The sequence below is a fragment of the Larus michahellis genome, chromosome 17 (genome assembly GCF_964199755.1).
Source record: "Larus michahellis chromosome 17, bLarMic1.1, whole genome shotgun sequence".
NCBI lineage: Eukaryota > Metazoa > Chordata > Aves > Charadriiformes > Laridae > Larus > Larus michahellis.
In genome coordinates this window covers 2254675-2280408 of record NC_133912.1, presented here as the reverse complement: position 1 = coordinate 2280408, position 25734 = coordinate 2254675, and the positions used below count along the sequence as shown (strand labels likewise).

Genomic DNA, 25734 nt, shown 5'->3' with positions numbered 1-25734 from the left:
AGCCTCTGAGTTACAGGTTGCAGGAAGCGTACGCGTTCTTACGCTTCTTTTTGGCAAGGCAATACTGCGAGTGGGGCAAGTTTCTAAAACTATTGGAGCTGTCTCATTTATGGTGTTTGCCTGCCCTCTTTTTTATTTTTGATTTTATTTTTTGTTTTTCCTTGCGATAGCTGCAGAAACAATAAATATTGTCTGCTGCTGTTTGCCATCGCTGTTGGTTAAACTGCTCAACAGAGCCTGCGCCGTTGTTATGTTGTGAATTGCAGCTCCAGCTTTGCTGTCTCTGTTAATGGTCTTCGACCATCTTAAACAATAGATCTTGTTGGGCAAGGAGAGCAGGAAAGAGTGGGGCTAAGAGATCAAGGCCACCTCTGTCGGCGGTGCTGTGCTGCTTAATTAATCTGGGTAGGGATAATGTGTGTCTTCCCACCGCCTGATGATACCGCTGCACACCAGGAATAGAAACAACTATTATTAGGCTGTTGCAATTCATTTTTAAACGGTTGTGATAAGGATCGAGTGCGTTTTCCTGCAATTTTCCCCGCTGATATCCTCCTCACTCTGAAATCCTTTGGGATGAGAAAAAAATCTTGGAAACCTTCTCAGCATGAAGGGTGGAAGAAAGGTATATAGAAAACTGAAACTGGAGAATTTACAGCAATGCAGTGGATCTAGAGATGGCAGCAAACCTATTGCACGTGCAGAATAACCTTTGCGATTAACTGAGAATCTTAGAAAATTTTACACGAGCAAAAAAATGTAGGAATTTTGAAAGTAGCTGATTGCAGCAAGGGGCGGGAGCCGTGTTTCCTTAGAAAAAAGGAAATAGAAGGGTGGGAGAAAAATGAAAGTGACCCTAGTTTTTGGTTTGTCAGCATTTCCCCCTTCCCGCAACGCCTCTTCTAGAGCATTAATTCCACCCTGTAGAGAATTTTTATGGCCACTTTTGTGTTGCTATTTTAAGTACTTCAGGAAAAACAGTTTGATTTGGTGTTAAAGGGAGATGTAAACATTTCCTGTCACGTTACTGTTTGTACACAAAGATGCCCAAATGCAGCAAGTTTCTCATTTGCTGGATGGGGACGTACGACCTTCTGAAACACTCTTTAGGATTGTTCTTCCGTCCTGCGTGTGCTGTGCCCCGCGCTGCCTCCCCCCGCTGCTCTCCGCGGGGGGCCCCCAAGCCGCGCTGTCTCTGGGAATCAGCTTGAAGCCTCTGCCCTGTAGGAGCACCAAGAAAATGCTCCTCGCTTGTCCTCAGCTGCCTCACACTCTCCTCTGCTCTTTATTTCAGATTGATAACAAGGGGAATCACCTGCTAGTCCATGAGGAATCCTCCATTAACGTTCCTGCTATTGCTGCTGCCCATGTTATTAAGAGATATATTGCTCAAGCAGCAGACGAACTGTCCTTCGAGGTAAATAATTAAAGGAGCTTACAGCCCTTGTTGTCATCTACAGAAGAGGGTAACGCGTGTGTGTGTCTCCGCGTGTGTGCGCGCGTCGGGAATATATTCAGACACTTCCAGAATGTTTTGTGAGGTGAAGCTTAGAAGATCCAGTTAAACATTCGATTTGCAGTGGCTTGGATACAGGGAGGAGTTCAGTCATCTTTAAAATATAGCTTTATTTGGCATTAGGATCTTCTGATTAAACAGATACTGCCAAGAGCTCCAGCCTGGTCTCTGGGCAGCAGCAGACCCTGCCTAGTTCGTACTGTGCAGGGTATTAAAAGCATGTTGTCTCTGTTCAGGAAGACTGTTCACATATGTGTGCATGTGGACACGTGCCAATTTAATTATTCATTGGCCCATTCACACAACCTGTGTTCCTGGTAGCAAGTCAGTGTCTAAAACCATTTTTAAGAGCTTCCGCTCCCATGAAAAGTAAAAAACCGGCCTGTGAAAGAATTTGGTACTTGAAGGGCAGGTGGTAATCTAAAACTGTTCTGAAAATCTTCCTTGATGCAGAGTCAGAGCTGCTGTGGAGCAAAGATCTGGACGATCAGACTCTGGAAGCCTTTGTCTATTTGGCTCTTATCTGTTGTACCCAGGAAGCAGCGTTTCATGCTGGGGTTGTTTATGTGCAGTGGTACTAGCAATGGAGTATTCACAGTGTTACACAAAAAAGTGTAAAGGAAACCAGTTAGTGCCCGAAGGAGTTCTTGTGATCACATTCTTCGCATGCAGCGCAGGAAGTAAAAATAATAGTGATAGTCAAGTGCTGCCAGGGGGTTGTCTGTACTCAAAATCGAGGCAATTATTCATGTACACCAAAGAACCACGCGAGTCAGAAAGACTTGTGGGTATGTCATCTTCTGAGTTAAAGCGCACGCAGTGCAGGACACAGGCTGTTTATCAGTGTCTCGGGATTAATAAAAGCAGTAAGATGGCCCTCCCTGCTCCTCAGTCTTCCGGCTCCGTGCCAGCCTTGCCACTGTCCCGCAGCCCAACAAGTCGTCGGGAAGCATCAGATACGAGTGGGGAAACCGAGGCACGTGTGGCTTCCCAAGCGTGTGCAGTGAGAAACCTTGGCACAACAGAATTGGGATATTGTTTTACAATCCTGCGTTCTGTTCCCTAACCCGCACTGTCCCTTCATGTTCAGGCGATTGTTCATTTCTAATAGGCAATTGCAAAAGTAGCTGACTGGCATTTGCTCCCCAGGACTGAGGGAAATATCTGGCTTCTCTGCTCCCGGCGGTGACAGCGGTTTCCTTAATGGCAATTGGCTTTGTTGTTGATTTGCTGTTCCCCTGAGGAAATTGCTGCGCTTCCCTGTAGCTCAGTTATCCCTGTCTGAAAAATGTGGATGTATTATCTTCTTTGTAAAGCCCATCAATGTGAAACATCTGGTAAAAGTTGGGTGTTACTGTTAACGATTTTTGCTATACCTAGCTGAACTATTTATTTAGGTTCCGGCCTATCTCATTTTCTATTATAGAGGCCACGCAGATCTTGATTCCCACAAAGCCAAATTTAATATTGATTATACTGCTTTCCTTTTGAACTATTGCAGTATTACATTTTTTTATGAAGCAAAGCTTCAGAAAACCTATTTGGTCTCCTTGGTCCTTTCCCTTCCTGCTGCTGTGACCCCACGCCACCTCTCCTCGCTTCATTTTCTAATTCAGAAAAGCATGGCTTGGTCAGTTGGTGAACTACAAAGGGAGCTCTTAACTTTTGCTGTGAAAGGAAACAAGGAGACATATGTGGATGCCTACGTAGGCATGTATAGGGCATGTAGTAAAAATTAGTTCAGCTCCTTGCGAATATTTTCCAAAGCGTTTCACGCTATCACTGCTTACTTATGTCTGCAGTTTCATCAGGCGGCTTCTGTGCCCCTTGGCAGGGAGCCTGCTGCCTTTGAGAACGGTTTCCTTAGGAACAGCTGTATCCCGTGTGTTGTATAATGCGGTAACTCTTCCGCCGCTGGGGTTGGTTTTACAAAGGCAGATGTCTCAAGGCTGGCATCGGCGCAGTTGCTCACAAGTTGTACAGTGGTTTGCGGTGATGAAGAGTGTGGTTATTTGAATTGTGCTTTCCTCCTGGCCGCGCTGCAGACTGTGATTGATGTTGCCCATCTTTTGCAGGTGGGAGACATAGTGTCCGTTATTGATATGCCACCAAAGGAGCTGACCACGTGGTGGAGAGGCAAACATGGATTCCAGGTAGGCACAAGTATCAGACGTGCGAGTGCGACTTAAATCAAGGCAGGGAACTCAGCACCGTGTTCATAGAACTGCAGGATTGCTCATGGATGGACGCAGAGTGTCCCTCCTACGTTGGTGTAAGAGGACTTCCCCTTTCCCTCTGAACTTGGGCTCGAGCAGACACGTGGCCTTCGTAGGAATGTATCTCCCTACCCAGCCATGCGGGCCAGGGGTAGCTGTGATCAACAGCTGGCCTGATGTTAGCGGAAGCTTCTGTTGCACCCCCTCCGAGGCAGCTGACACTGATTCACATCATCCCGTTCCTTCCACTGTCTAAAAATAGATCAGGCACAACATAGAGGGTCCGGAGAAAGCCCAGTGATAAGACAGTGCCACTGACTCGGACAAGGCACCCAATTAAGCTCTGCTATCGTGTCTGCGTTTATTGTGTAGTGATAATATTACTGGTCTCTGTACATCTTGGAGCAGAGAGATTGAGGCTGAATTTTCAAAAGATCCTAAATGTGCTTTGGAATTAGGTACCAAAACTTGTGCATCAAAATGGCACTTTCCTGCTAAAAGAGTTGTTATTCCCTAGCTTGGATTTTCTCATTAGGAAATTTAATTAAAGAAAAGTCTCTATTTACAAAACAAACCCCAAAAGCTACTGAAGGGTGGGGGTAACTGACTTTCTGCCTTCTCACACTGTGGTGTCTCACGTTTCAGCTCCTTTCGAGTAGGAGGGATTTTCATGGTGCAGTTGCTGTCTGCGAGTAGGTGGAATTAGGAGTTTGCTCTGGAAGGGGTCAGAGTTGACCCCAGACACATATTTTGGCCCAGGAAGTCTTCTCAAAGTCCCTCAGCTTTTCCCTGAGAGACCTTTCTGTGGGCAACTGCATCTCCAAACGCTGGGAATCCCATCTGAATGGAGTGTTGGTTATACGATTACATTTCTCACCCATTAGCCAGAGCACGTGAGATATGTCTTTCCTTGGCTTTATATCAGATGTGGGAATTCAGGCAGTATCTCGTTTGTAAAATCAGAGCAGCGTGGACATACGATACCTGCTCTGAAATTAAATTTGTTTCTAGAGTTACCACATTGATATTTCTGGAACAAATTTGACAGTTCTTCTAGTTTTGAACTGTGTTATGCCTTTGCAGGACTCTTGTTCTGATCCTAGAAGCCCTAAAGCCATATTTGCCGTACTGTCAAAAATTAATGAAATGCTTGAGTACTGCTGGGAATGATCAGGCTGTGCCGCATTTCACTTCCAAGTGAATCAATAAAACAAACCGACTTCGTGATCTGTGCGTGAGCACGGTCCCTTTGCATGAAGCTGATTGATTACAAGTGTGTGGCATCCCCACGCAGGACGTGGATTCCGTTATTCGGGTCAAGCTCCATGGCTGAAATGGTGACATGAAGAGCATCGCTGGTGATTAAAGATGCAAGAAGCAAGGGACCTCTTTTGCAGTTTGTCGCTGCCTTCCGTCTCTCAGATCCGAGCGATCTTCTTGTGCTTTCCCAGCACGGAGATATGTTGATGAGCAAACTGCTTGTAACGGGGTTTGTCTATCCCCGTGCAGTCAGTCTCCTGACACGGCAGAGCGGAACAGCTGCAGGAAGAGAGCACTGTATTTTGGCTTAACAGAAAATTAGGGTTGGAATAATCCTGTGTCTTAAACTATAAGCAAGAATCTTTCACAATTGGAATCAGATCACGGGTGCTGAACCGCGCTGTTGGAAATGCAGCAGCCAGAATACGAGTTTCAGCAGCTCTCGGGATGCGCTTGCACAAACGCAGAACACAAAGTTAGTGCGTTTGAAGAAGTCGCTGCCTGTCAGCTGTGGTGGGGCAGGAGACCGTCTGTGCGCGTTGTGCTCCTGCTGCCGGCGGGGGAAAGCTCCTCAGCTCCGAGGTGCTTCTCAGCAGCTTATCTCAGGCGCCAGCAGTAATTTCATAAGCCGTGCTAACTCGGTTATTGCTGCCGAAACATAGCCCTTACACGGCCACGCAGCTGATTTGCAGAGGGGTGCGTCTTTCCTGTGAATTGACAGTTTTTGTCATTTCTTTGAAACGTACTTGTCGGAGCTTTTTCTTTCCATGAAACGCCATCAACTACCAAGAGATGCAAATTCTAGGGCTGTAAAAGGAGGGAGAGAGGGTTTTTTTTAACCTGTGTTTCAAGTTTAAGGCCCATAAGCTGTGAGGGTACAGCAAAAGTACATTTCCTGATGCAGTGGGAGTTTTTTTGACCGTAGTGACTGCTGCAGTGAGAAGAGAATTCAGAGAAAGAAACTCTATCACCAGGCCTAGAGATGTGTTGCAGTTCAGTACGGGAGCGTACTTGATGAATTCTTAAAAAGAGTGTATAGGTGAAAAATGTTGTTATAGTAATAGGTGTAATATAGTAATATGTGCAGCCTTTAAAGCATTTGTTACAAGCAAACAATTCCGTTCCAATTTAGGAACAATAGCCATTGTAAAAGTGATAGCAATCTGTTGATCCAGTCCTTTTAATTAATAAAATAAATCATCAGAGACTGTCTTGGCAGATAGTTGTGGTTCTGAGAGCAGATAAAAGGAGGAGGTCCAAAGACCAAATGTTGGGACAGTTTGTTCGTGTTATTTCTCAGGTTTTTGCTTTGTGTTAGGAGAGGAGCGAGGTTTTATCAAACGGAGCCCAGCTTACGTTGTAAATCATGTCTTGATAAGGGGAGAGCAAGGTTTCGCTGAATGTGGAAAAATTACTTCTTGACTTAAAAGAACTTACTTGGTTTTGTGGATTTAAACCAGCTGTGACTTGTGTATGTCTGGGCAGAAGTGCGTTCGTTTCTGCATGTTCCTTCATCTCTTAGGATAAATCAAGGGTTTCTCTAGGTTATACAAATGAGGCAGGTCTAGAGACGTCAACAGAAGGGCAAATCTGATAGAAGGGCAAATCTGATCTGTTGCAAGTGTGTTCCGTTTGAACTGCAGCTCTGATTCTGCATGGAAGTCCGTTGATCCTTTGCCTGAGCCATCCTTCAGGAATGAATCACCGTTTTCCTTACCCTTCACATTTCCCTGCTGCAGTGGCGGGTGCCTGTCTCCCTATTCCTGATCTAATGACTGCATCGCGAGGCACTTCATCCTCTGCAGAACAAAACAACCCACTAGGCTTCTTATCGTTTTCTCTGGTTAAACTGAAACGATTTTAAAGATATTTTTCCTCAAGCCCTTTTCTTTTTAAATGTCCTTAGTGAGTCACTGCTTTCATTGTGAGATTGTTACCTAAATTACAGCCACCTCCACATTAACAGCCTTCCAGCCCTCTTTGTTCTTTTTCTTCATGCCTTGTCTTCTCAATCAGTGACTCGGTTGCAGGCAGCTGAATCATTAGGGACAGGCGATGCACAACTGCCTTTTGATGTTCGGAATAATGCTGTCTTTTGAGTGTAGTTTCATCAGTTGCGCTCTTGCACGGCTGCTGGAGGTGACACAAAGCAATGCACAAGAGTGCGCGTAACTGGGGGGGGCTGGACTTTTTTGCCATCAGCTTGTGCTTACGTGGGCTTGAACTGGTTGTGAAACCCTTGCTTCAAACCATATTCCATGCTGAACCCCAGCACGGCCTTTAAGGCTGAATAGATTTCCCAAAAAGGGCCATGTTCTATCTTGGATTGGTCTTTGGTCAACTTGGTCAACTAAAACTGGCTTTTAGTTAAAGCCTTTTATTTTTTTCTTGCGCATCATTTTCTAATAAATAACACGTATGTGATGTGAACAGAGGGTACCAATTAGTAAAAACGGCCTGGGAAGGCTGAGCATGTTTCTGTGGCTCGTGTCACTTTGGAGACACCAGTTCTTAAATGAGAAGCCAAAGTTTGATTTCTGGTTCACGTGCGTTGATTTGGGAGCTGGGCGCGAGAGCAGCCATCTGGCTGGGGAATGATATCACCTGCAAAACAGGCAATGTGCAAGAGCCCGGTGGAGACGTGTCACCAGTGACGTCGTTTCTCAGCCAGATGGCCACTTCCATTTGTAAAACGCTGCCAACTGCAGTAACAGATTGGGCAAAATTCTGTCCGAACTGATTTGCCACGAGTTTCCTGCTCCGCACGCATCCCCTCTGCCCTTTTTCCGGAGGCGCGGAGTAGGAGTTTGCGTGGGGCCAGGCACTGGGACGCGTGAGCTGGCGTCTCCCAGCATCCCACGAGTGGATGCGTCCCTCCACGGAGCAGCAGAGATTGCTTACACCTCGCTCTAGGAGTGCGTGCGACCTTTGGTAGCAACATTCAACATTCGGCCACTCCGGAAGGTGGGAATGTTGGAAGAGCCTTTGACCAGCCTCACCTTGTTTTCCAGCTGGTGTACCAGTCAGGAACAGATAATTAACATCTACTGTCCCACACAGACATTCATTTTTTTTTGTGAATAAAAGAAATTAGGAGAGTTTTGTGGCCAAGATGTTCAGCTGTCTTTTGCTAGAGTTCAGGATAAGAGGACTAGCAGTTCTGAGCCTCCTATTTGGTCCTCCGATCAAATATGAGAAAAAACTTCTTTACGGCGAGGGTGCCAGAGCACTGGAACAGGCTGCCCAGGGAAGTTGTGGAGTCCCCTTCTCTGGAGACTTTCAAGACCCGCCTGGACGCAGTCCTGAGTCACGTGCTGTAGGCAGTCCTGCTTTAGCAGGGGAGTTGGACTAGATGATCTCTAGAGGTCCCTTCCGACTCTGAAAAATTCCGTGATTCCCTGTAACTGGTGTCCCTCCAGATGGGTGAGTACCTTCTTGGCGCTGGTGTGCCCGTGTGCTTCGGGGAAGCAGGTGAGGGCGCCCTGCTCCCTGCCCTAACTGTGTGGTTACTTGGCTAACAGCGTAGTCAAAATTCTGCTCGTGAAAGCCAAACAAGCAGTAAAAGTGTTAGGTTTTGCTAACCCATCATGATCTAAAACTGAAAGGGAAAATTTTTTGAAATTAAATTTCTCCCATACCCGTGGGCCTGTGTCAAAACCAGAAAACAATGAAAATGTCTCACTGTTTCATTTGCCATTTATGTTGCTACTACTTTCTCATTCGTTTGAATTCCCTCTTCGTACACTGAAAACGATTACTGTTATTTTGACTTTTCCCCTTAAAGCCTCATGTATCTTCCAGTTTTAGCAGATGCTGGCACGGAAGTGGGAAAAAAGATATAGTAGCTGTTGCAGAAATGTTTGTACACAATAGCCTGTGCTTTCCTCCTTTGGTTAAGGTGTATAGTGATTTTTTTAACCTTTAGATGACCTTGTATTTATCTAAATATATACTGTCCTTGCTATTAATTTTCATACGTTGCCAAATCCTTTAATCCTGGCTCAAGCTCTAACAGTGCCTTGCTACATCCGTTGAGATTAACTCTTGGACTAAACTCATTTATTTATACAAAATCATGGAAACCTTGCCATGGGAGGAAAAGCAGTGTCTTTTAAGTGGGTGGGAATGAGGCATAAGTTATAGGTTATGACCCTGAAGATGATCCCTTGGGAATCTTACAAGGAAAGTCAGAATAAATAAGTCAGAAAATGCAAGACATCAGCACTGTTACCAGGAAGTTAACATCAGAGAGCTTGTCAACACTAGCACAAGTGAAAATTCTCTTTCCCTAAAAAGTGCATTATAATTTTCAGTTGTCAACATGGCAAAAAGGATACCTTGAGGACAGCTGTAGTGTTTTATTTGGGAAAGGCTCCGAGATATCTAGGAGTGGTGACATAACCATCTTGAGCCTTCTTTCACTTCTAAACTCATGTTTAGCATTGAATATATCATCCAGAAACAGGAGGCGCATTATGTTAACAATCACAGGCAAACGTGCTTTTGATTACAGTATGGGATCTGGGGTAGGATTTAGATCCACCCTTTTTCATTATGATTAATGGCAGATTAGTGTCCAAGTACTTCAGGTTCCTTTACGCATCTCAGGCATAGACGTTGTGGGCAATTAAAAGAGGTTCTCAAAGCACTGAGAATGAAAGAGACCCCGTCACTTCAGCTGTGGAGCCTCCCAAACGTATCGGTTGTGGCTTGGGGCCGAGGCTTTCCCTGGACGTGGGTGTTTTTCCTAACTTAAAAATTGTCTTCTGCATCTCTTGCACAGGAAATGCCCAAGAGAGGCTCTTAGCTATAGGAAAGCAGTTAAAAAACATATAATAGATGTTGTTTAAATACCCGTAGTTTTTGCTTATGTACCAATCAGCCTGTTTCTCAGCATCTCCCGGCAAAGCACCATCGCTGAGCTATGAGCTGCCTGATGAAGGGCCCTTCTATGTGATGCTGGGATTCGTGCTGCTTTTCTCCTGCTAATTGGCATATTTCTATCTAGAAACAGCGGAAAAATCGCCAGTACATTATACAACTCCAGGATATCATCTCCTTGCAAAATTGCCGCTGAGCGAGCGGTTGGGTGAAAGCATGCGTTATCTTGGTTTTTGGAGGGGTTCTTCAGCTCTGTGAGTCACTTGAGCGCAGGCCGGTCTCAGTTACGGGCAGCCATCGGTCAGAGACACAAGGTCTGCTCATCCACCGTGCTGCTGTTCCCGTGCTGCCGGAGTCTTGACAAGAAGCATATTCTGAGTCTTTAACATTAAGGATGATGGATCAGTTTGTCCTCTTGGACAAAACGTCCAAGATTTTGGGGATTGTGGGATTTTGAGGGTGCAGGAAGGAGTTGTCTGGGATTACTATGAACTGTTACTTCCCTTAGGGAATTTGGAATAGCTTCAAAGTCTGGAGTGTTTACCTGGACGCACCGTGCGTGACGCTGCTGCTAAATGGCTTGGAGGTTTATGGGTGAAAATCAGCTTGGAGTGGGAGAGAGTTTTTCTATTTTTCTTTTCCTTGGAGACAAAAGGGAATTGTGTAAGAGAATAAACAGAGAAGGGACGGTTTGCCAGCCGGGCAGCGCTGCCTGCCTTGTGGCTCCAATGAATTTCATCGATGTGCTGACATGACCGGCAGCGGTCCTGGCCCGCTTCTTCTGGTGAGATGAGCTTGGGGCCCGTCCCCTGGCTCTTTGCCATGCATTGTGGCAGCACTTGACCAAACCGCGGCTGCCTGAAGCGACTTGATGCTTTCAGCTGTCCAAACCGCATGCCTGACACGGGACAGGAAATCCTGCTTCTGGAAATGCTCCGAAGGGTGGTGGTGCTTCAATTACATCTCACAATACAGAAGCTGTGTTGGGTGAGGAGGGAGAAGAAGGTCTGGGAATACGGAATAAGGGTAAAAGTTGCCCAAGGTTCTGGTCTGGCATGTCTTTCACCTGAGATGAGAGTGAGAAGGAAGATGCTGTAAAGTGGAAAGAAGGTTGGGATGCTGGGGAGTGTACTGTTCCCATCTGGTCACATCTTAGCCTGAATCCTTAAATAGTGAAGGGGAAATTCACTTCTCCCCAGATACAGAGACCTTTGGGTGGCATGTGAACTTCTGCAGGCCCATCTTATTTCAACAAGACTTTAAGATCCTCCCCATCCTCCAGTCTTTAACCCTCTCCAGCATTTCTGAGTTAGAGGGGATTATAGAATTATGGAGTGATTTGGGTTGGAAAAGACCTTGAAGACCATCTTATTCCACCCCCTGCCCTGGGCAGGGACACCTCCCACCAGCCCAGGTTGCTCCAAGCCCCGTCCAACCTGGCCTTGAACCCCTCCAGGGATGGGGCAGCCACAGCTTCTCTGGGCACCCTGGGCCAGGGGCTCACCACCCTCACAGGAAAGCATTTCCTTTCAGGATGAAGGTGCGGAGATGCCGTGTTAAAGGTCAGTGCAGGAATGCTGCCAATTAGCACTGGAAGGTAATCAGTCGCAGGTCCTTGCTGTGACTTGGGCACTTGGAGGTGTCTCCGTGGTCAGTGATGCTGGCAGCAGAGGAGCAGCTGCATTCAGGGGCCGTCCGAATTTTCGGCACAGCGCTGCTGTGGTGGGGCCCTGCTTCTGAAGCATCTTCAAATATTTGCTAAGGGGAGTCTTACCTCTGGGCTTTGTTCCTGGAATATTCTTTCTGTTTCAGTGTGATTAGCGGATGCACGGATCAATCCCAACAGTTAAAGAGCTCGTGCGGTCCGTTTGGCAGCTGTTCTGTCACATCACTTCTCAGTCATGGATACGTGACACTGTCCTTTGCTGTCAGGGAAACTGAGGCACGATGGTGGCACTGGCTTGTCCGTGTTCAGAGCAGACACGACAGTACACACCAGGCGTTCCAGCTCTTGCTAGAGATTTTTTGCTACATCACGCTCTTTCTTCTAAAAATACTTACGTTTATTTCTAGGCAAATTACTGGGTTCTTACTTATGAATGTAGAAGTCATTTTCCTCTATGTATATTTTATTAAACATGTTCTCAGGTCTAAGATTGACTTTAATTCAATTTAACTAAAACCACATAGAGCTTTTTTAACAAGCTCTTTAAACACGCTTAATTTGAATGCTTCAGGAGTATCGCTTATTGCTCATGCTCGACAGACCAAGCGCACGCAGTAAGGCCGGGACACGGCGAAGAGCTTTGTGCGTTCAAAGTGTCTTCTCCTGACTTACAGGAGAATATGCCTTTTTCTGTAATGGGACTACACAGGCCTGCAAATATACTGACCCATATTTCATTTCAGTTTTCTAAAGGAATCAAATATTAAAGGGCTTGTGAATACAGTATTCTGACAGCGAACGAAGGTCAGGGGTTGGTGAGATTTGAGTACAGATAATCGAGATGCTCGGAGCTCTCTTCGTTGAATTTCACGTTCCATACGTGCAGCCAGGTGCAGAAACCCAGCTGAAGTCCTTCTGTCTCTCTCGAGTTCCACTCGAGGTTTAGGGGTGTGCTGCACACTTGGCCTCTCTCACCCTCTCTCTTCCAAGTTGGGTATCTCTGCCCTGTGAACCAAGCTTAGAAAACAGACCTATAACCGTATGTCCTGGTTCTGGTGGGGATAGGGTTAATTTTTCCTGGCATGGAATGGCTAAACCATGACACCGTATTTTACAGAACTAATTATTCGGTTTGTAGAAGTTTTGGCTGCAGCATTTTATAAAATTGACTCTTATGCTGGTCATTTTATGTTGGATAATGTTATGGAGCATCAGGCGAGCAGAGTCCGAGGAAGATGTTTAATAGCTGTTGGTTTAACAATTCAGAGCTTAAACCCACTACATTCAATATTGTGTCTCTTTCTGTTTTTACTACAGGTTGGATTTTTTCCTAGTGAGTGCGTTGAACTAATTAACGACAAAGTTCCTCAGTCCGTGACCAATTCTGTGCCAAAACCAGGTACGTGTATAAAGTTTTATGATGCCGTAGAAATAAAATGGAGTTACCTGTTTGCTGTTCCGTGTTTAATATCTCCTTTATACGTACCATGTTGTACTCTGTGTATTGATCATCCTTTATACATACCACGTTATCCGTTTATGTGTTGATCACCCGCACGTTACCTCTCTCTGAATAGTTGCCACTGTTGAATGTCCTTCATCTGCGGTGTTCTGTAAGCTCGTATCTACGTCCATCTCCTGCACCATTTGAAAGGTTTTAAGCTTGTAAGAATTTAAGATTCCTTCCGCAATCTGTCACGAGTGATTCCATGCAACATCCCCGTTCTTGGTGTCCCGAGATTGTTGCATGTTAGGTTTTTTTCGTACAGAACATACAGGTGACCCAAAAATGTTTATGCTGACTTAGGTGGAACAGATTAATTAGGTACTGGAAGCTTCTTTCTGTTTGGGGATTGATGGAGAAAGTCAGATGTAACAGAACTTGGAATCCTCATTGCTTCTGCTCTGGGTGTATGGTTCCATCTACTCCCTGCTGTCTTCTGGACAGTTCTGTAGTGTGTGAAAGACAGGGAAATTAATCCCAAGCTTTGCCGATGAAAGGAAAAATAAATAGAAAACGAGATCTTGGATATGACGCTACTGTCGTCCCAGTATACACTGGAAGTGATTGCAGTTAGATGAGCTGGCATAACTGAGATCTCTGCAGAATTTACTGGTGGTGAAGCTTTTGTTTAATTCTTCCCATTTAAAAAAAAATAAATTATGTATTCATATTTAGAAAGATATATCTGTATGTCTCATACTGAGAGAAAGCAGTTTGAAGTTGCTGATCTTTCTTAAAGCAAGTTGAGTTGGAAAGCTGGTTAACTGGCGTTCTTTTCATCTGTTTTCTTCATTTTAATGGTGTTCCTTATCTTATAAGATTGCTGACTTGATACTTTAAAACAAATAGATGTGATTCGAAAGTTTGACTTCTACGAAGGGAAGTGCATTTTATCAGATCTTGGGTTACAGCTTGGAGCTTTTGCTTCAGCGGTAAGAAGAGGTGAGCATCCCAAGCCATCAGCGCGCTGCGTTCGTCTGCCCGCTTCAGAGAGCGGCCGGTTTAGGGAAATAGTTTTCTCAGCCACTGGCATCTCCAGCCTTTGTTATTCCTGGGAACACACAAACATATTTGCTAGAATCAGTGTCACAGAGATCACTCGCAATTCAAAGCGCTGCAGCAGGTGGTCGTTCCATCAATCCAGTATCTGCCCAGTGTTTGAAGCTGGTCTCTGAACACTGGGATCAGTCACTTCTCCCTGCCCCGGCAGCCACAGCGTGTCGACAAGGGCAACTTTAAATCTGAATAAAGTCCAGGCTGATAGATACAATCATAAGCAAGTGCTTATTATTAAATATGGCTCAGGCAATTAAACGTCCTGGGCTGCTAGTGAATAGTTTCTTGCTCTGCTTTAATGAGAGATAACGAAGCAGCTTAGATTAATAGATTCTATTTGGCTTTAACAACACACTAGGGGGTGGATTTCCTCTTTCAGTCCTGGGAAATGTTTGTTATACAGTTGATACCAAAAGCCCAAGCCCTGTTAAAAGTAATAAGTTGAAAGATATTGCCAAGTCATGAGGCTGTCCCTGTTGACCTTCCCTGATAGTTGTTCTTTGCGTACAATTAAAGGCAAAAGGCTGCTCTAGAAGAAGACTAACGAGCTTTCAGATGTAAGGGCTGCTCGAGCGGGCGTCGCAGCTGTCTCTTGTCATCCTGCCCTGCCCTTCCTTCGCGCGCAGAATTGATGAGAGCGTTTCTTTGGAGCATTATGCTTTCTATTTTTTCCACCTTGGGAAGTAACGGCAGCAGTGGTGTGGAGGCTGAAGCCTGGAAGACTTTTGCTGGGTTGTTAGAGGAGGAGCCAGGGAGGAGGTTCCCATAGTTGAGGCGTGTTGAGGGTGATGCTGGGGAACTCGAGGAATCTCTCTGCCTGGAGGAGAAAATGCCGGGGCGAGAGGATGAAGGGGGAGGAGGAAGCGTTGGCAGTCCCTGGGCTGGGTTACCCTGGCTGTACGGGGCAGCGCAGCTCCGGAGGGTGGCACGGGGCAGCGGGGGCTCGCGGAGCACCCAGTGCGTCGGGCAGCACTGCTGGGAAATGGGACACTGGAGCTTTCCGAGAGGTTCCTCCAGGGCCTGCCTGGGAATTGCAGGAGAGCTTGCATTTTCCTCACCCGTATTCCATGGGTTTAGTGTCTTCTAACCTGTGGCTTAAACATACAGGGTATTTCTCATCCACATAAATATCCACATCAACTGATTTTCTCCCCTTATCTGTATTTAAAACATCAGATTGGCTTTTCCCAATGAAATATAGACTTTTCTAAAAGGAACCACTTGGAGCTTTTCTCCTTACTCGGCATTAGCAGGGCATTTCATTTAGAATTAATATGAAGTTTTAGATTTGGGCTTGATAAGACATACTTATCAGCGTGCAAACTTTATTTTCTTTAATCAAAATACGATGTGTAGAGCATCGAGGACATTTTGTATTTGCAGCATAAAGCTCTTTGCCACGAAGGAATTTACAAACATAAAACTCCTTGTGTTGTTTAATTGTCCCTAGATTTGGCGGGGTTGAGCAATCTAATGAAAAGCAGATGGGAAGCAAAGAACTTCCTGCCCTGCCTTTTTATTATTATTTATAATTAGAAGGTTTGATTTGCAGAAGCGATGGGGACAGCATGCTAATAGAACCATAAAATACGGCAGTGGTCTGTAATGCAGTACAAATAATGACTGAGGTTGACATGAAAATGAAACACGGGGAATGGGAGAGGAGGGTCAGGTTTAAGTGCAAACTCTGCTTTTAGAAATGATATTTTCTTTGACTGGGGAGGTGCACGTTTACAGCAGGGATAACGCAGCCGCTGCCTGGGGTAAAGGAAAGAAAAGGGACCATACAGGAAAACTGTCTGTTTTATTCAATTTGGAAAATTCAAAGCAATAAGAAAGAATATTGGTTTTGCCTTGAGTCACCTCTGAAATACGCTTGACACTGAAGTGTGGCTTGTCAAAGCTGTCGTCTCCCAAAGTGCAGCGAGGGCAGGGATGCTCGCGGAGACGTGTATGGATCCGTGCGTGTATGCGCACGCAGGCTGTCCCCTGAAAATTAAAGTCCCTTTCATTACTGCTTAACAAAATTGGTCAGCCTTTTCCTTTTTCAAACACAGTACGCAGGAGAAATTCATACAAGGAAAGAGGGGGTGCGCAGGGGGTCCTGCAGTTACCTGCAGCTGGTATTTTCCCGTCAGTATTGTACTAAGCCCATGCCCCATTTTTTTCATGTTCGGTGCTGTAAGAAAATGCTTTTTTTTTCAGGTGGGAAGCAAACTGATAATCCTGTTTATGTAGGAAGGTAGCGTGGGCTCACCAAAGCCCAGATTGCTTGAGCACTTGCCTTTTTTCCTAAATTCTTTCTGGATTCTTACTCGGTTACAATACTGCAGTGATAACTTCTTAGCCTAAATTATTATATTGAATTGGAATTTCGGTACTGCAGTAGACGGAATCGGCTTGTGTTTGTAAGGATTTTTAAAAAGACAGAGGATAAAGGTTGCATTTGAATTTCAGATATTCGGTGAGAAGTGAATCTTTTAAATATTCATTGTGCTGCTTAGCAGAGAAAAAAGTGAATAGCTGTTTTGTTTTTTCCTTCTAAGTGAGCTTTTGGGAATCGCCTGGAGATTGTGGCCGTGTTCACTCTTCCCATTCCCTTCTGTCTGTCTCCGGTTGGTCTTTTCTGGGAAGAGCATGTGTGTGTGTTCATTCATATTGTCCCCACTCGTCACTTCGGCAATGTTAACAGCAGCACGTCTCAGTTATCTGTTTCAGTCCGTCCTTTCTCCTAATTGTGGATATTTGTGGTTTAACAATATTTAAAATCGCATCTCACGCTTCACCTCATACACGCAATTTATTTGCTGTCTTTTGCTAACGAGTAGCATCTTGGGACGGTTAGAGCTTAAGTGAAGACTTGGGGGATGAGAAGGTAATGTTTCCCTTTCTTTTTTTCAAAACAATATCCGTTTTTAAAATGTCAGGGGTTGTTCTCACCAGTTCCTCAGTCTTGTTTAGGATAAAAGCAGGAATAACCCCAGCAGCTCTGCCCAACTTTATGGAGGATTTTTCAAATTACTGTCCCGTCTGTTCATTTGTTTAAATTTAACAGGTAAATGTACTCTTACGATATGCAACTTAGGACACGTTAAAGGGTACTTTTTAGTATTACAAGCTGTTGTAAATGAATAATATTGTTTTAAAACCTAAATAGATTAATCTGGGTCAGCGTGCCAAATACAGATAATCCACTAAACTACAGGAGGATGGAAACTGAGGTCTGGATCAGGCAACAGACTCTGTTCTGACCTCCTGAAGGCTCTGGTACGGCGCTGAATGAATTAATTTTAACTGCAAAAATGCAAACTGAATTATATTCATTGTCTTAGAGCTGTTGCAATCATAACAGACTCTTAAGAGGTCACGCCTGGTTTGAAACAGGCTAGTTGCTAACCCCTGGACAACAAAGACTGGGTTTTTTGGTTTGGTTTTTTTTTTGTTTTTTTTTTAACTAAAAAAAACCAGGAAGAACAAGGTGCAAATAAAAGTTACATTCTGCAGGTGCCTGGGTTGAACAGCCATTTGACACTGACGAGTGCATATAAAGAAAACACAGAAAGATAAAATGTATGCAGTTAGTACCAGTCTCGTTAATCTTATGTAAACAAACCAGTTGTTTGGGGTTCAGCATTCGACTGCCTCGTTAAAGCCAAATTAAATGAAAATTTTCTTGAGCCAAGCCAGGCATCCATTCCCAGCGTGGAAGCAGGCAGGGCATGAACATACCAAGGTGCTCGGGGCCGCCCAGGAGACAGAAAAAGCGCTCTCGGTATTGACAGCCCTAAGGACCAATCTTTCCAGAAATCCTGTTCTCTTGGCTCCCGTGGAGCTCAGGCAGAGCCCTGAGTGAGCGGAGATTTCGGGATGAAAGATCAACGCCCAAAAAAAAGTGTAAAAATGACTTCTTCAGGAGACTCGCACGTGTCTTTAGACTGTGCTGCAGAGATTTCTCCAAGGCCCCGAAAGCCGCTGTGATTGACCCTTGCTGGGCTGGGTGTTCACAGGGAGACTTCAGCAGGACAATGCCAACTTGCTTAACCCCCGGATTTGAGCTGGGCCAATCTCTTCTTTCCTGGACTTTGTGTTTTCTCTCTTTCATCCAAAAAAAAACCCCGACACAAAAAGCTAACACTTGGCAGCAAGAGCCAAGTCTCTGCCTTCTCTGCAATTAATGATTTTTGGGAAGAACACCTCTTGTCAACAGGAAAACACAGACAATTGAGACAAAATTGAGACAAATCTCTTGAGACAGTTTTGGTTTTCTTTTTGCAGAGAATGAGAAATAAGGCAGATGTCTGCTTTAGCACCATTAGAAATGGAGGAAAGCTAAATGTGTAAGGAACCGAATTAGGCAAAAATGTAAACTTACAGATCTGGGAGTTGTTTTCTTTTTTGTAAGTGGTTGGCATTGTCCATCTCCATGAAGAAACGGTACGTCTTCCAGCCCCGTTTCTGACTCAACAAAGTACTTAAACATGGGCTTAACCATAAACACATGCTCAGCAGCCACGGGAAGTAACGCAAACAAATCCCGGGCTCCGCTCGCTTGCTCAGCAGGGATGGGCCTCCTGCTAAAAGTTCAACCATGCAAAATATTGGGTTGGTTTTGGTTTTATTGGTTGGGTTTTTTTGGGTTTTTTTTTGAGCTGGGACACACTGGCTGGGGAATTCTTGGATCCTAATGAATTGCCAAAGTGTTTAGGGAATAAAGCGCCAAACAGCTTGAAGGACTGGGTCGGTGGTCGTATTTGGCGCTGTGTATAGCCTCGCTGAGCTTTATGTGAAATTAACCCATTTGCAATGGGTGCATGTTTTAACCAGCTTCTTTTTGTTTGTTTGTTTCTTTCTTTCTTTTTTTTAATTATACCTTCCCAGTCTCCCCTGCCCACGGAGCCCGTCCAGCGTCTTGGAGCTACTTCCCCCCTTGTACGTTTTCATTTATTCCTTTTTTCTTCTTTCACTCTTTCTCTCCCTCTCTCTGTGTCTCTCTCTTTTTTTTTTCCATCTTCTGGACATGCAGGTCAGCAGCACTGATGCTTTGAAGGATATTCAGGGAAACCAAACCAAACCTTTAGTCTTATCGTGCCTTTTTAAAAGCTCTTTGGACATAAAACAATACAGCAGGGAAACAAAGAAACTGATCTTCTCTTGGAGATGGTAGAATCATTTTGAATCAATAAAGCCCTAACTGAAAGGAATTAAGTGCCAGGCAACCAAAGACAAATGTCAGTTTGAAAGAAAGAGAAGTTAAAAATGGGTGATGGAGAGGAATTAAACATGGCTCTTCGAGTTTGTTAGAACTTGAAAATCTTCAGCAGCAGAGATTCTTTTTTTTTTAAGATCAGGAAATGTTGTTTGTGCTCAGCATCTCCCACTGCCCAAAGGGAAGCTGTGCAGTTACGTGGGAACGGCTTCTGTATCCAAGAGCCCTGCTTTGTGTTGCCATGGGCTTTTTTAGATCCTGCTAGTGCTAATCTAAACCTCAGAGCGATAACCTGGCATTGGTAAAATCAGAGGCTGTGTCCATAGATCGAACATTTTTTACAGTAAAGGTCTCATTCACATGTATCGACCCCGGAATGTCGTTTGGAGTTCCTAAATCAGTCTTAAAACTAGATATACATATACTGTAGGTAGGTATATATAACAAAATATATAATATGTATATTTATGCATGTATATATATGCTTTCCTCGTGCACGTAGACACTTGCAGCCTGTTGGCATGGAGACTGCACACCAGTACCCTCGTACCGTGGGGAGATGGCATGTGGGTCCTGTTCCCCGTAATTCCTCCGGAAGAATGTTATTTGACAGCAAACTTCTTGTTTCTGGTGTGAAGACTCCACTTTCTGAGCACCTTCCTGAGCGGGTGCCAGCATTGTCAGATGTTCTCCAGACAGAAAGGCAGAAGCCCCAGAGAGGAAGGGCAGAACGGGGTTTGTATTTCAGATATGAACACGGCGAGTGCGTGTGGTGAGGCTTCCGCTGCACACAGCCAAACCAACAACAGGAGCCAGGGACTATTTAAACTGGGGTAGAGTTTGTAAGAATGAGGGCAAAATTTATTGCTGTAACTGGCTGTACCCACTGCTAAATGACTAAACTGCCAAGAAGTTTGGGAGGAATCAAGATAGTGAATGCTTGTAAGATCCAAGGAGTTCCCTTTGGACGTACAGGTACGGAGAAAAGATTTTTCCTCCTTTATAGTCAAATTCCTTGAATCCCTGAGCCCTTTGAAGAGCCATTCCTGCCAAGGATTGGTAGCAGTTAACTTCAGGTAATAAAGGCGGGGTTGGGCTTTTTGCCCTTTTCAAGAGGAATACACAGAATGCCAGATTTCTGGTTGCCTAACCCCACCTGGAAGGTCAGCCTGCAGAGCCGCCCTCCTTGGTAAGCTGCTTGTGAGAAGGAAGAGTTCCACACCAGAGCAGCTATAATATTTCTACTCAAAGGTATAAAGCTTATGAGTGGTTCTGCTTGTTTTTCATGTGAAATTAATGTCTTTTGACAGCCGTGTCCCTTTGCGAGTCATGTAGTTGGAACAGAGAGTAGGGACTTGGCTATGGCCGTGCGCAGAGCGCCGTGAGAGAGATGGCATGCCACAGCCTCACGTGCCCAAGTGCTGCTCTGGGGGCAGTTTAGAATGGGGCTTCTTGTTTAGAATATTGCTGTGTCCCACATGTGGTGGCTGCTAGTAGTAATTCAGGAAGATATTTTATGTATTTTTTAAGTAGGGAAGCCTTGAGGTCCTGTTCAGACTTCGCTGGTGTTAGGGGGAAGTTGCTTTCTGGGCTCGTGAAGCAGTTTTTAGGCACTGAAGTTCTTTTTTGGCCCTTGGCTTCCCCAGGTAAAACCAGCTGAGGTGTGATCAGGGAGGCAAGGGCTGAGGTATGTTACTGAGACTGGGACAGAGTGCCCCTGCAAATGAGCTCTAAAGCTTTAGTCTCCCAACCGTACCAAAGAGCATTATTGCGCAAGATGCAGCTCTGTTTAAAATCACTGATTCTTCCACTAGCGTTTGCCAATCTAAATTGAGACCTACTTTATATAATTTTTTTAAAGTTGTTTTTACAGTGACAACTCTGGTTGCAGTGATATGTGCACGTAATACGCGTGTTTGCAGTGGAGTTGAGAACTAGACTGCGCACGCTGTGGTCACACCTGAGCCAGCTCTAAGCCCAGTTGCTCAGGTACCAGTAGCATCCACCTTCATCCTTGGCAGCGCAAGTTTCCTTGGATTTGGGTGTTTACTGTGCTTATTTCATCTCACATCATCTTTTTTTGCTATTCATCCTGTGGGGTGGGCATGTCACTTCACTTAGACTACTTCTTTTTGCACGCAGACGTTGCTGGTTAAGGACGCTTCAGGTCTAGAACATGCCAGAGAAGCAACACCTTAGAACACATAACACTGAAATCTGGATTTCTCTAGCACTGTTTGTTTCTCTAATTCCTGTCTCTACAAATTGAATTGTTAGTCTCCTGCCGTTTTTTCCAGGAGATGCTTTGATTTAACTTTGTCCTTTCTCTTGCCTTCTGTCTGTCCCTCTGCCCTCTTCCCACCTGGCCGTAATGATGTGCAGATTTGGAGATGGATAGTGTAAAGCCAGGTCCTGCACATCTTACAGAGGCTCTCAACCAGTCCCAGCCGAGCTCAGGTAGAGCCCGTTATGTACAACCAGTCTCTCCGGGTCCTAACCAAGTCTAACGCTGTACGTGATAGCAATAACCTCTTACTAACACCCTAGCTTTGGGTACAGAAGCTAGATGTAGCTGAAATAGTTCTTTATTTTTTCTTTTTTTTTTTCTTTTTTTTTTTTTGGTTTTAATATCTGCCTGATTCTAAGAATCTGCCTTTTTGCAGGCGAATTTTGTGCAAGTGAGAGTCCAAATCTTCAGAGTACAGCTTAGCCAGAGCGGGGCTGGCAGAGGGAACGCTCCGCAGTGTCGGTGCCTACGTGGCTATTAGTCTTGTATCAGAAATTAGATGCTTCCCCCCCCCCTCGCCAACTGCTGAATTTCTAAATATAAAGTCGTCTTCTTTTCCCAGGCTTGCAATTTGTGCCTCAGAAAGATCTACCCAAAGAGTGTGCCAAACCCTCTTTGACCATGTTCTGGAGGAAGGAGGTTGCTTGAATAAGAGAGAACAGAAATGTGGTTAAATAATAGATTTTATGGCGACGTGAATGACCCTAATGTGTACCCAGTTGCACGGTGATAGCAGAAAACAACGGTGTTGTGTTGTCATTGTCATGACAACGTCACTATAGCTTTTCAAAATGAACATTAAGTAAAATTAAAGTGTTCCAGTGGAGCTGAGATACGTCTCTGGTACATTTTATGTACTTAAACAATTTGATCGTCAGTTATTGAGAGGTATTTGATAACAGACATTTCAATTTTTTTGTTGTTTTGTTAAATCATATCTGGACTTTTGTTTTCCTGGATGTCCTGAGGGCTTTGAAAGAAAATCTGAGTGGAATTTGAGGAGAGACTGAGTAGCCAGCTGTAAGTTTTGTTTCCCAACAGCCTGGATCGGGGCTTTACGGTAAAGGCAGGAGACGCCTCGTATTTCTTGCAAATTGTCCAGACAACGTGCTGTTCTCTGGTGTCCCTCTGTGTCATCCAGGCCCGTTGTATTGAGGCTGAAATGACTTTGCAGGGTAACTGTACCTGCCATGGAGATCCTCCCAGTCGGTTCTTTGGGTAAAATGAATCGGTTAATGGCTATTTGATATTGAAGTGATGCTAATAAATACGGCCAGCCAGAGCTCGCTTGGGTCCTGCTGTCTGCAGCGCTGGGGTTGTGTTTCAGTTTCTTAAGGAGGCTAATGTTTGGGCAATTCGGGGACTGTAAGCGCCTGGTAAGTGGCAAGCATCTTTTGTAATTGCGTTTCAGCTGATTGCAAATCTTCTTGTGGTTGCCTATGTGCAAAGCTCTGCCTCTGCTGAAATCCTTGTCTCTATTTCCATTGTTACCGTCTAAAATCACCAAAGGCAGATTTATTTTTTAACTAGGCTTTAAGGCTTTATTTTACTTCCGTAATAAGTGTTGTATGCTTCCTTTAAAAAAATAAGAAACTTTTTTAGCAGTGTTATTTTGCTGGTAGTTTGCATCTTGGATACATTAAGAATGCCAAACTTATTAATGCTGCATTGCTTGCTTTCAGCGCCGTGAATTCTGATAAAGTGCTTATTTAATCTGAACTGCTGCGGTAATTACCTGGTTTTAGGAGAAAGGGATTTATTGCCGTGACTGCCCAGGACTGCGCACAGCTATAACACACGCTATTGCAGTGGTTAGGCTTCTTCAATCTTTAAATTCGTGTGCGGAATTGAAGTACAAATCAAAACTGCAGCAGCGTTTTCCTGTGAGTTTTTCATTTCCTTGGAGTCTTCCTTCCTCTTTGCTCTCCCTCCCTTGTTTCAAGTGATTCTTCCCCCTTCTTTTTTTTCCTTCCCGTTTTTTGGCAGAAATAGAAAGGGACGAGCACTGTGGGCTGATCTGTGGAAATGCTGCTATATACAGGATTCATCTGGTCTCCTATGAAAATCGCACCATAAAAGCTGTGATTTTGCCAGAAAGTGCGAGCTGGGGAGAAGAGCTCCCTCGAGCCCGTGTGCTGGGAACAGATACTGGCAGAATCTCTGAAGTACAGATCCTGTGTTCTTTGGGCAAGTGTGCATGGGTATATGTCGGCATCCCAACGGCAGCAATGGGAGAAGAGTCATCTCTCTTCACCCCTGTTGGGGGAGCAGATGCAGCAAAAGTTGAATTTTGCTTTAGGAAGCCGGGCAGTGTTGAGCCGTGTGTCGTGTTTGGCATTCTCCGCGCTGGTTTGGGAGAAGGAACCAGGCAGGTCTCTCTCTCTGGGGCTGCTGCTCCAGTGCTCTGGAATTTTTCTTCGACCCAGGCTCTTCCCTCCCCATACCGGGGGCACAGTAGCCCCATGGCTCTCCCCACAGCCAGCCGCTGAGGCACAGCATTTCCAGCGCGATTTGTACAGCCGAAGCTGTGAACTCTCTTCTAAATGTCCCGTTTTGCAAGAGGGCACGTTTTTGATGCGTTGTCCTCTGGACCCTGAGGATGGCTGAAGTTGCTCCATAATTTATCATTTTAGGAAGCTGCAAGAGGGTTGCAGGTACGTATGGATGCAGATGGCAATGAAGAACAGTTTTGGGAGTCCTCTACCAAACTGGGACAAGTAATGTATTTACACAGAGCTGAAGAAAAGTTTTCAAAGTTAAAGAGCGTCAAATATGTTTTCTGCACGCTGCAATGAGCCTCTGCCTCTGAGAACATATTTTTATATGTAACTTGCTTTTGAATTTAGCCTTCAGTGGCAGATCTGAAATACTTTTCCTGTACACCTAAATAAAATCTATAAATCTTGGCTAGCTCATAAATAAGAGACGAGTAAGAATTTTAAGTATTTCAAATAAGTTCCTAAGGATACATAGCATTAGGAAGTAAATGTATTTTCTTCTTCCTTCTTAATCCTTTAATCCTTTAACAGTGCAGATGTCCTCTGACAGTAGCAGTAAGAACCAAGCGTCCGTCTTGCCTTTAAGCCCCCATGGTTGTTCCTTACCCGCAGACTCCGTGGAGTAGTTGATGCAGTATTTGCAATCTGAACAAATAGATATTTTTGGAGCACTTCCTGGGTGCTGTGGAAACACGTCTCGATGGTTATCAGGTATTTGTGAGTAAATTGGCTGATGTTTTCTTCAAGAGGCCTGGATTTGGAAGTGTGGAGTTTTCCCTGTGGAAGAGGAAGAATGGGGAGAAGGATACAGTTTGGTTCTGCTGTTTCATTTATATATTTTTTTTTTCTTTTTTCACTGAAGGAAAAAGAGAGTTTTCTACTCTGTTACCAGACCTTTTTGTCTAAACCCTCCCAGCCCCCAAGAAGGGGGTTGTCATTTCCAAAACAAATGGCATGTGTGCAAAGTACGTAGTTTTGGGGGTTCAGTAATTGCACGTGAGCATCACCTGGTACCCTGTGTGATCATTCGCACAAGTGCAAACTGAGTGAAAAAGGTGATTGCTGACCTTTTGGGCTGCTTTGTACAATTTTGGGCACAGCACAGGTGCAGGGCGTCAGAGAACGAGGTCTCTGTCCCCATCCTCAGCCAGGTGCGCACTCACATTTTTCCTGGCATAGCTCAGTCTGCTGTAAGCAGGAAAAAGATGGTACCCAGAGCTGACACATCGGCCAAAAATCCCCCAAAATCCCAACAAAACCACCCTAACCGCCCAGTGGGGGTGGCAGAAGGGCCCTTTTGTCAGCTTAGGATATGTCAGGGGAGTAGCAGAACTTGTCGCTCTCCCAGTTGAGAATCATCTTCCGTCAGCGTATCCCGCATCTCCACTGGGAGGCACTCCTGGTGTAATTACAGCTCTGGAAATCAGCCTCCGGCCTCCTGAAGGCACCGGGAAGTGCCTGAAACACAGGTAGAAAGAAGGAAGAGACGGATTAATTTCTGCATTCCCTCTAGCGCAGTTTCTCCCTCCAGGGTGGTCACTCGCAGCCTTGGAGCCTTGCTGAAGAACCTCAACCCATAGACAGTAGCTTCAGGCATCCCGCACTTCGACAGGTAATTTTGTGGCAAGTCTTGGCCATGTTTCT

The 25734-nt window shown here is 44.9% G+C and overlaps 1 protein-coding gene across 8 annotated transcripts in view; it reads left to right on the top strand.

Annotated features, from left to right (window-relative positions):
- The window catches only part of ARHGAP32 (Rho GTPase activating protein 32), a 256801-nt gene that overhangs the window by 175929 nt on the left and 55138 nt on the right, over positions 1-25734 (top strand). For 6 of the 8 annotated variants that reach the window (XM_074561427.1, XM_074561425.1, XM_074561426.1 and 3 more), the window contains 3 exons: positions 1295-1417; positions 3592-3669; positions 12857-12938. In XM_074561427.1, the coding sequence (XP_074417528.1) occupies positions 1295-1417; positions 3592-3669; positions 12857-12938 (283 nt within the window). Of the gene's footprint in view, positions 1-1294; positions 1418-3591; positions 3670-12856; positions 12939-18592; positions 19029-21687; positions 21763-25734 lie in introns of those variants that run through there. The other 2 variants (XM_074561431.1, XM_074561430.1) reach the window with 2 other exon arrangements.